Source organism: Tasmannia lanceolata, unplaced genomic scaffold, assembly GCF_043159265.1.
Source record: "Tasmannia lanceolata isolate RefF3 unplaced genomic scaffold, GAP_Taslan_0.1 ptg000015l, whole genome shotgun sequence".
In the NCBI taxonomy this organism is placed as follows: domain Eukaryota; kingdom Viridiplantae; phylum Streptophyta; class Magnoliopsida; order Canellales; family Winteraceae; genus Tasmannia; species Tasmannia lanceolata.
This window is the reverse complement of record NW_027518692.1, coordinates 36,114,675-36,125,625: the sequence shown is the minus strand read 5'-3', so window position 1 is coordinate 36,125,625 and position 10,951 is coordinate 36,114,675. Positions and strand designations below refer to the sequence as shown.

Sequence of the window (10,951 nt, the reverse complement as noted above, 5' to 3'; positions counted from 1 at the left end):
GCCGAAATATGTTAAATTGCTAAGAAATCTCATTTCTTCGGGCTGAAATTTCTTCGATAATTTTGGCCAAAATTTGTTAAAATAATATTTTAATGAAATTTCATCTCAAATTTCTGGAATTTTCGACCGAAATTTGGTAAATTTTAGGAATTTCGGTTTCGTTATTGACTTAAATCCGGTCCAAATTTAAAACCATGGTTATCAGAGGTGACGAGGTTATTAATGTCCATTTCTGGTTTGCCAGATATGTAACAGATGTGTCATCATCAAGGCGAGAGATATTAATTATTACCCCGAGTTTTCAGTTAATTCCACAGTCAATTAGGAGATGAAAACGAAGCATTTTAAAAATAGAAATTAGAAGCCCAATAATAACCTCTCCAAACACAATGGAAAAAGAAAAAAGAAGAAGAAGAAGAAGGAATCTCTGGTTCGATTTCCAAACCCTAGTAGTCATGGCAGGTTTTCCGAAAAGCCTTCGATTTTTCTAACCGAAAAATCTCCGATACTTGTCGAATGGCCGATATTTCGTCGGAAACCGGAACCGCCTCTCTTACGACTGCTAGGGTTTCATCTCGCTCTCGATCTCCAGATGCTTCGAAACCTCATCTTTTCTGTTCTTCGAGAACTAGATTTGATTGATCGACCGGAGAAGAGTATTAAATCGAATTAGATCTAGGTTTTCGAACGGAGATTCCGGCCATGGCCGCCGGAAAAGGGAATTTAGAGCAGATCCGACGAGGAATCCGGACGGTTTTCTTCATGTTGACGCTTGTGGCTTCGCTACTTGTATTCTCTGCCCCGATTCTCGTTGCAATCTGTGATATTTTTGTGCTGAGCGTGTTGATTTCGAGCTTTACTTGCGTTAGATGCCATGGATTCAGGGATCATATGGTGAGATACGGTTTCAGGACTTCTTTGATCGATATTCCTCTCGTATCCGTCATCAGATCTCTCGTTATCACATGTGAGATCGTTTTTTCCTTTATTCTCCTCCGATTTCTTTACATTTTGTCCTTCGCTGTGCTGATGTTTTGGCAAAAAATCGTGTTTTCTTCGAGGAATTTGTTTCTGATATTATATAGAAATCATTTTTTCTTTATTCTCTTGATAAATAAGGTTTTCGGTAAGAATTTAATTGTTTTAGGTTTTTTTTTTTTTTTGGAGGGTGGAATAGTCGGTTTTGTGTTTAGGAGCTTGGTTTGTTCGCATTTTTTTTATTAATTGAGGTCATTATACGGATAGATTTTTTATTGGGATGGAAAATATGAATCTAGGTTTTCTAGAAGAAAATTTAGAAATAATTTTCGTGAATTTTTTCTGTTCATAGCTTCTACCGAAAGAACAAGGATTCGCTTACATGTTGATAGGAGAACTGAGAGTAATTTGGTACCGGGAAAGTCATGCTATTGCATATGTTTGATTTTACTTTTATTTTCTCTCCTTTAAGTGATGCAATTTGAGAATAATTGTTTCATAAAAACTAGAACTTGAGAACGACAATGCAGTTTCATGAAGAATTTGGAAGACTTAACTTCCTTTTTGTTGGGCAGTGGAAAAAGTTTTTCTCCTAGCCCACGCATATGTTTTGGATAAAAAAATTTCTGAACCATTATCCTTCTTTAGAATCATGTGCATGCTAAGTTTCATGAAAATTATAGAGAAGCAGGGGAAAGTGTTTTCTTTATGTCTGCAAATGAGAAGGGTAAAAAGTAAAATGCATTTTTTTCGGTTCCTTATAACTGTTGTTTCCTTGGTATTTGGAGGAACTAGAAAATTTGATGAATGTCCTGCTAGCAAATGGTCATAAGCCATCTTCATGAGTACTTAGAAAATATCTATATAACCTCCCTTATCTTGGTAAGTGAATTTTTTATAATTGATAGAACACTGTTTCATGAGAATTTTGAAAAGAATTAAGGGCCCGTTTGGATACACCTTGGATTTGGATTTGGAGGTGAATTTGGATTTTTAAATCCAAATTCGGCGTTTGGCAAGCCTTTATGACATCTGGATTTGGATTTGAGTGAAATCCACAAGATTTACAAATTCCTCTTGTTAGTGTAATTTTTTGGATTTATAAATCCTCTATGCGAGAGGTTATTTATAAATCTAAATGTGACCCGTAAGGGGGTAAGGGGTTAAAATGACCAAAATATACCAAAGAAGTGTTAAATGACTAAAGTACCCACATGACATTAAAAAATGATCAAAATAAGTCGTATTAGGTAAAATGACTAGAAAACCCCGGGTCAGGCAAAATGACCGAAATACCCTTATACCAAGTAAAAATGAAAAAAATACCCCCGAGTCGTGCAAAATGACTAAAATACCCTTATGACATAAAAATGATCAAAATAACCTCATATAAGGTAAAATGACTAGAATACCCCAAATTATGGAAAATTACTGAAATACCCCTATATCAAGTAGAAATGACCCATGGCTCATAAAAAATGACCAAAATGACTAAAAATACCCTCATAAGATAAAAATGATCAAAATATGCCATATCAGGCAAAATGACTAGAATACCCCCGGGTCAGGCAAAGTGACTGAAATACTCCTATACCAGGTAAAAATGAAAAAATACACCCGAGTCATGCAAAATGACTAAAATACCCTTATGACATAATAATGATCAAAATAACCTCATATAGGGTAAAATGACTAGAATACCCCAAGTTATGAAAAATTACTGAAATACCCCTATATCAAGTAAAAATGACCAATGGCTCATGAAAAATGACTAAAATGACTAAAAATACCCTCATGAGATAAAAATACACCATATTAGGTAAAATGACTAGAATACCCCGGGTCACGCAAAATGACTGAAATATACCTATACCGGGTGAAAATGACCAAATACCCTGAGTCATGAAAAATGACTAAAACACCCTTATTACATAAAAAATGATCAAAACAGCCCCATATAGGGTAAAATGACTAGAATACCCCTGGATCATGGAAAATGGTTGAAATGCCCCTATATCAAGTATTTTAGGGCATTTTGGTTTTGTTAGATTTCAAATTCAAATCCAAAGAGCATCCAAACAAACAAAAATTAATTTAGATTTGAAATCCAAATCTATATGTAGTCATCCAAACGGCATTATTTATAAATTTGTGAATTTTAAAATTCTTGATTTCAAATCCATGGATTTTGGAAATCCAAATTCACCCTTAAATCCAAATCCAAGGGGTATCCAAACGGGCCCTAAGAGAATTGTTCTCTGTTTAACCTCTGAGTTAATGACTGATTTTTGTTTTGGAACAGATTTGTGCCTATTATGAAAACTTATAAAAAGGGAAAAGAGTGCAAAATATTGCAGGCCTGATTCTTGCTAAAACTCTTTTAATGTCAAATATAGCCTCAATAATTGATTCGTTCAAGGTTATACAGTAATTTTCTCCTTATTGTGGGTTCCTGTTTTCCACCTGCAGGTGTTTACTCTTTGTGTGATGGACCTGGGCTTTCTCATGGGCCTTATCTTGGAACAACAACACTCTTTTCCTTAGTTTCAATTGTCATTTTATCTGTGAAGGCCTGTGTTTTCACTGCAACTTCAGACATTGAACTGAAAGCTTCATATTCTTTGGCAAGGCAGAAGCTCCATTTGAAGAAGTCATGGGGGATGCCTGTTCTTTTCCTATCCTCACTGGTTTTTGCTCTTGGCCATATTGTGGTTGCTTATCGAACAAGCTGCAGAGCAAGGAGGAAGCTCCTATTTCATAGAGTTGACCCTGAAGCAGTAAGTCCCATCATATTCTTCTTTTTCGATTTGTTTTTATGAATACAAAGCTGTTTGTACCCTGCAGTGCTACACTGTTTTCAAAGTATCTCTTTTGTGATCTGAAATTTGAATTTTTTTTTCTTCTATGATATTCAAATCTTAATTACGAACACACACACACACGCACGCACACGCACACGTATATTCATGTTTACATATGATGTGATATAGTTTTCATGTAAAAGTCACGATAATTGTAAATATTTTTCATGTTATCAGCTGCATAAATATTTTAAATTTTGGAATTGATACACTCTTGTTTTGATCTCAATATCCTATACTTGCATTCTAGATTTCCTCTAATTCATATTTTGTATTGTGTTTCGTAAATTCTTTGAGAGTTTTCAGGAACTTCACTATCTTTTGCCTTGCACTAATAACCTAGTAATTATTTTCTTACCTCTCTTTCTCTATCTCTCTATGTATACCTTACAGGTTCTAGTTTGCAAGAATGTATTTTCTGGGGGCTACCATAAGGTCCCACGTTCTCCAACTCCGTGCACAGGAAAAAACTCAAAGAGCGACAGTGAAACAAAAAGAAAACATGTCCCGTCAGCATGTGATGAAGGGAAATTTCCAATCAGATTACTTGCTGACAGCGACAGCCTCTTCATTATCTGCCAAGGTCTCACTCTCCATTACAAACTCACCCTCCCTGAATCATCACCTCTCTCTCGTTCTCTGGCCGCCACAAGCTTCCTTGACCCCTATCCCAATTGCAGTTCACCATGTATCACTATGGGAAGGCTTAAGGTTGACAAGCCAACTTTAACAGTTCCATCGAAGACCAAGTATCATCTCCATAGGAGCTTTAGTAACCAATTCCATGGTTCTTCTCTATATGCACCACTGTTGGCTGGTTCTGCAAAATCAGCTAATTTCTTCTCATATGAAATCCCAGCTTTGAGACTAGATGGTGATGGAGAAGTGGGTTTGTCAAATTCTGCGAGTTCAGAAGAAGGTGTAGAGGGAGTTGGGAAATTTGGTATTGTTCTAGTGCATGGGTTTGGTGGAGGGGTGTTCTCTTGGAGGCACGTGATGGGAGTGCTAGCTCGACAGGTCAGATGCACGGTTGCAGCCTTTGATCGGCCAGGATGGGGATTGACATCTCGGCTCCGCAGGAAGGATTGGGAGGAGAAGCAATTACCAAATCCATATAAGCTTGAATCTCAGGTGATTGCCTTGCTAATTTTCCGTTAGTCGAAAAAAATTCACTGTATGTGGTTAGAATGACTATAATTGGATCTTCTACTTAAGGTTGATGCTCTAGGCCTAAAACTATGTGGTTTGTACGGCTTCCATCCCTAATATGGCATAAGAAAGGTTAGTTCTTTTAACTTGGAGAGAAGTAGTTTTGCTTTGGCTATTTCTGAGAGGAAGACTAGTTGTTTCTTGTCAATGAGAAGTTATTATAGCCAATCTTGAAAACTAAAATCTGTAACTTGTGGACTTCATAGGTTAAGGTGCTTCTAAATTCTTTCTTATGAAGAGAAGTATCTCTGTGACTTTTTTTGAGTGAGTATTGTTTGATGGAACTGGGCCTTATTTACCGTTTACTGTATTCCTTTTTGATGTATCAAACCTTTTTGGAAACACAAATTTCTAACAATTGATGGTATTATGTTCACAAAATGTTAATGTTTTGTGCATTTAATTGTATGTGAATGGGTGAGAGCAATGAATGATTTTTTTTTAATTGGATGTGAATGGGTGAGAGCCCGTGAGACTACCTCGAAACCTCTTTCAAATTTGTCAGGATAAATTTCTAAATTTAACTAGTCTTCCTCTGCTAAAGTAGTGCACACCATTTCAACATGGTGTACCCTCCTGTCCAATTCTTAAAAATTTTAGTCATTTCTTCAAACTTATACTGTTATGGGCATTTGCAAAAGTCCAAGAAATCATTCACCGTCGTAATTGTTGACAGAAATCATTGCTTCGTCGGTTATTGAAAACGTGTGGCATTTCCTTGTTCTACATGTTTGCTTTATTTGAAGCTTCTATCATAAGTTTATACATTTCTGCACTATTTACTTGTTGTCAACTTGTTAAGTTGATATTCACTTTCTCACCATGTTTCACGGATTCTTCTAAATGGGCGAAGTACCTGTGTCAAACACGTGTCAGATTCCAATACTTATGTGTCCGATTCCAATACTTCAGAGCTGCGACAATTGTAGATCTCTATCTCTATTTTTTCCTGAATAGTACTACCACAATTTTACAATTACCGTATATTTTGCATTTCATCCATCTTAATAGTAAGTTTTTTATGTGGAAATGAAATTTTATATTTACTTAACTTATTAAAATTCTCAATATATTACTTGTTATAAATAGGGGTGTTCAATCGGTTATAACCGAACCGAAATAACCGAAATTTGATAACCGAAATAATTTCGGTTATCAAAATTCGGAAACCGAAACCGAACCGATGAAAAATTCGGTTATAACCGAATAGTGATAGAAAAAGACAAAAAAAATATCTATTTGGACGGTTTGATCGGAGGGCTATGATCAATCTATCGAAACGGTTTTTTAGGCACAACCTATTGAATTTGTGATCAATCAAATGGACGGTTTGGATCATCCTACGGAGTGCCCATACATCATTTTTTTTTTTTAATAATGTTTATTTTTGGTTAATTTCGGTTAACCGAATTTTTTTCCCGAGATAACCGAAACCCAATAACCGAATTAACCAAAAATAAAAACCGAAACCCGAACCAAATTAGCAAAAAACTGAACCGAACCGACCGAATCAATTCTGTTCAGTTCGGTTATTCGGTTAAAACCGAATAATGAAACCCCTACTTATAAATATACTATTATGTAAAAAATTACATAATAGTATTTTTGTCGAATCTACAAATCTTTCTTTATGATATTTGCCAATTTCGACATTCGATACTCTTGTCGGATTCTGGCACTCGTACCCATAATAATAATGCAACATAGCTTTCTCAAGACTTGCTTTGTGATGTGAAGTTTGAAGAATTTTTTGTTTCCATGGTTGTGATGTTTTCAGGTTGATCTGTTGCTTTCTTTCTGTACGAGGATGGGTTTTTCTTCAGTGGTACTTGTTGGTCATGATGATGGAGGACTGCTTGTTTTGAAGGCGGCAGAGAGAGTCCGATCATCTGCAAACTCTGCTCATGTAAGTAAGACAACAGTAGATTCTGTTTCAAAATTCCGGAACATCGAGATCTGTTTATTGAATTATTTCTCTATGTTCCTCTCTTCGACTCTCGAGGCAAATTTGCAATTGTATTGGAAATTGCCGTGTTGGTAATAATCTTAGTTATCGATTCCGTTTCTTTCGCTGTTTCTTTGTGGCCAACGGAACAAAACGTTTCGGCTGTTTTGGCGTTTCGTTTCGAAAAAGACTCTACTGGAGAATTTTTTTTAATAGTTAAAATTTTTAAAAATCTATTAAAAATCCAAAAAATCAAAATTTAGTAAAAATTGGAGCAACATGGTCATCCTTTGTAACTCAATCAATCACAACATCAACGCTGTAAAGATCCAACATTTACATTAAAAAAAATATACTATATGCTGAAATGCCTGTTTTGACCAGTCCCTGACTAGATGAAAAAGTTAACAGACCAATTTATGAGATTTTTTTTACCGGATTTTTGGGATTTATTAGTGCTTGGACATGATATAATTTATGAATTTTTAAAATTGGAAAAATACCCTATCGTTTTGAAAGTTAAGATTTTTACCCGGCCCCAAATGACCGAGGAAGGTCGAATTTTGTACTAGAATTGAAAGTTGACTTTTTATCCTTTTAGAATTGGGTCTTCAAACTATTTTTTTAGTAAATCCAAATAGGACAAAACACCCTGTTTCGGCTGAAATGGACTGAAATGAGACGAAACGCTGGCCAAAACAGAATATGGGGGTGTTATGTTCTAGTTTTCCATACGAAACGAAACGAAATCAATAACCTAGGTAATACTTGTCAAAGTAGCTTCATTACAAGCACATTTTTTCTAAATTTCTTGAGACCTGAGTCAGGTGTTTCTTTTGCAGTCACATAGGATTAGCTTCATTACAAGCACATTTTTTCTAAATTTCTTGAGACCTGAGTCAGGTGTTTCTTTTGCAGTCACATAGGATTAAGCATATGTCATGTTGCATGGTTTCATTGTTTGTTTACTTCAACAACTCTCCCTTCATCATTAATCAATCAGATTACCTTTTTTTGTTCTAACATGATGAGATATTCTTATTCCTAAGCAAAACCTCTCAACCAGGCTGAAATTCAAAGGCTCTCTTGGAATCCCCCATGGAACTTGTAGAAAAACTCGTGGAGCATTTTCAGTAACCTCTTATCGAATATCGAGTCATTTTCAGGGGCATTAGATCTCACATCATCCCAAAGTAGGAATTCATTCTCTGCTTTCCCACAATTCATTAATTTGTTCTGTTCATGCATCTTCCAGGTGGAGATCAAGGGAGTGGTGTTGCTCAGCGTCAGCTTGTCAAGAGAAGTTGTTCCTGCCTTTGCCAAGATCCTCCTGCATACTTCCTTGGGGAAGAAGCACATGGTCCGCCCTCTTCTGCGTGCTGAGATTACTCAAGTGGTTAATCGCCGTGCGTGGTATGATGCTACCAAGCTAACAACAGAGGTTCTAAATCTCTACAAGGTAATGTGCTTCCCCATGTGAGAAGGGAATAAGGATTGTACAGTCTATACTATGAACCCCTACCACTTTATTTTTGTTCCAGCATAAAGAGTGCCATGAATTAGTTTGGGAAGAGGCATGGTGACAGTCTCTGACAGACATTACATTTTCACTAGGGATGAGAGATTCAACACCATCTAGATCTTCACTGTAATGATAGTACATTTTATTCAAGTCTTTCACGACACTCTTAGGGCCCGTTTGGATACCTCATATTTTGTATTTGGATTTGGAATTGAGTTTTGAGTACAAAATGAATAGATCTGCCAGCTCATGTTGAGGGAGACAGAGAGTGAAGGGGGTATTTCCTACTGCAGGGGAGCGGTTGAGGAGCCAAGAGGGTGAAGGAAACCGCCAGATCTGTGGATTTCCAATATTTATTTACACAGCTTATTTGGAAATCTGATTTTTTTCACTGTCAGTCGCTGAATTGGAAATTCAAGGATTTGATCTGGATCCAAATCACAATGCAAAAAGGGCTGCAAATGTGAGAATTCCAAATCAAAATCTTCTCGGCATCCAAACGGGCCCTTAATGAAAATCCAAATTATCTAACCTCTTTTTTTCACCTCTGTTCATCACATGAATATATTCCTCAAATCTTTTGGTTGGTTTGTCCATTATCTTTGTATTTCTTCCTAGATGTTCATGCATGCATGTGAAATGTGAACTACACTAGATTTTACTTGATTACTTCCATCTTTTAGGTTCTGAAATGCACCTCCATTTTTCACTTGCGATCTTAAACTCATCCATTGTGCAATCAGGCACCATTATGTGTGGAAGGTTGGGATGAAGCACTTCATGAGATAGGGAGGTTGTCATTTTCAACAGTTCTCTCATCGCAAAATGCAGCAGCATTGCTGAAATCAGTCGACGACCTTCCAATTTTAGTAGTCACAGGTGCTGAGGATGCGCTTGTCTCGCTGAAGTCTGCTCAAGCTATGGCTTCAAATCTTGTAAATTCTGTAAGTATTCCTTTGTACCATTCAGTTATTTCTCCTCTACAAGGGATGAAGCTATAAAAGTTAAAAACCACAACCATAGTTCGCCCGGTATACAGTTCATCTGAAGCCCAAGTTTATAAATGTGAATGACATATAGTCCCAAGATTGTGTATGGTGAACAGAGATGAAGCTATAAAAGTTAAAAACCACAACCATAGTTCGCCCGGTATACAGTTCATCTGAAGCCCAAGTTTATAAATGTGAATGACATATAGTCCCAAGATTGTGTAGAGTGAACAATTCACTACCTTGTTGCGACTTTAGCCATTTTTGGTTATCTTCCAAAATTTTGTATTCATTTCCTGAATCTGTTTTCTATGAGAACTAGATACTAAAATAGGGTTTGGAAGTTTTAATTTAAGACAACTGTAAACTTTAGAAAAATACATCTGTTATCTTGACAAATGACTTTACGGCCTTTAAAAACTCCCCGTGTCAATTGTCGACTCGTGGGAGTTGGACTACTTGGATTCCCTTTTACCTTGAACGACTTCTCGACCGAGTTCAAGCTTTGAAACACAGGATTACACTGAAGAAATTTAGACAAATCATCTGTAAACATATTATCATCCCTCCAACTGTTGAAGTGTGCGAGCATAGCAAACTAATGTCACGAACTGAACGAATGAATGACACACAGAACTAGATGAACCGAGTTCATTACATGCCTGTGAATTACAAACTTCCAAACAAGCTTGAACTTAAATCTTGCAGGTCAGTAGTCAAGGCTTTTTTGTTTAATTTAGTTTCTAATGTTTTGTTTTTATCGCAGAGGCTAGTTGCAATATCTGGATGCGGGCATCTTCCACATGAGGAGTGCCCCAAGGCATTACTTGCGGCACTCTCACCCTTCATAACCAGATTGGTATCATCACCAAACCATCCTGAGAGCTTGCAAAGACTATAATATATTCAGTTTTTTTCTTTCCTACTTCTTTGGGTTTTTTTTTTTCATTAGGAAAAATGAATATTAATGTCAGGGTTGAGCCTAACCTCTCACTTCTCTGCTTTGATAATTTGTGGGGAGGGGTTGAGATGTGTGGGTTTTGGAGCCTGACCCTATTTCTCAGGGTCTTAGAGCTCCACATATTTATTTATTTATTTTTATTTTTTTTAATCTTCCTACCATTTTATTTTTACTGTAATGTTTGTTCTACTGAGCATTGTTATTTTCCTCAATTGGAAAATATCATGTGTATTTGTGCATTTATTAGGGCTGATTGCAAATACCCGAGAGGCATTGTAAGCATGGAACTTTTGTTTTCACTTGTGTTTCCTTATTTATGCCTTTCGTTTATTTTCACATTGCCACAGCCATTGGATTTCGTAAGTGTAACCTTTTTACAACATCGATTCCCAAATATTTACAGCACTTGGCTATTGCATGTTGACCTTGCCTTCAGTTATCGGCCCTATTTTGACAATTTTAACATCCAATTAAATGTATTTCTGG

General features: G+C 36.4%; 1 protein-coding gene across 1 annotated transcript; it reads left to right on the top strand.

Moving 5' to 3' along the window:
- The first annotated feature begins 307 nt into the window (after positions 1-307).
- On the top strand, positions 308-10,764 carry LOC143846941 (uncharacterized). Its single transcript, XM_077355560.1, has 7 exons — positions 308-967; positions 3,448-3,755; positions 4,233-4,970; positions 6,826-6,954; positions 8,249-8,452; positions 9,259-9,459; positions 10,271-10,764. Exons 1-7 carry the CDS (start codon positions 703-705, stop codon positions 10,403-10,405), a joined length of 1,980 nt encoding a protein of 659 aa, XP_077211675.1. The 5' UTR covers positions 308-702; the 3' UTR covers positions 10,406-10,764.
- The last annotated feature ends 187 nt before the right edge of the window (positions 10,765-10,951 follow it).

Coding starts and splice junctions, on each gene's coding strand:
- LOC143846941 (XM_077355560.1), top strand. CDS start 703: ATGGCCGCCGGAAAAGGGAATTTAGAGCAGATCCGACGAGGAATCCGG. Junction 3,756..4,232: donor ATAGAGTTGACCCTGAAGCA/GTAAGTCCCATC, acceptor TATACCTTACAG/GTTCTAGTTTGCAAGAATGT. Junction 6,955..8,248: donor CATCTGCAAACTCTGCTCAT/GTAAGTAAGACA, acceptor TGCATCTTCCAG/GTGGAGATCAAGGGAGTGGT.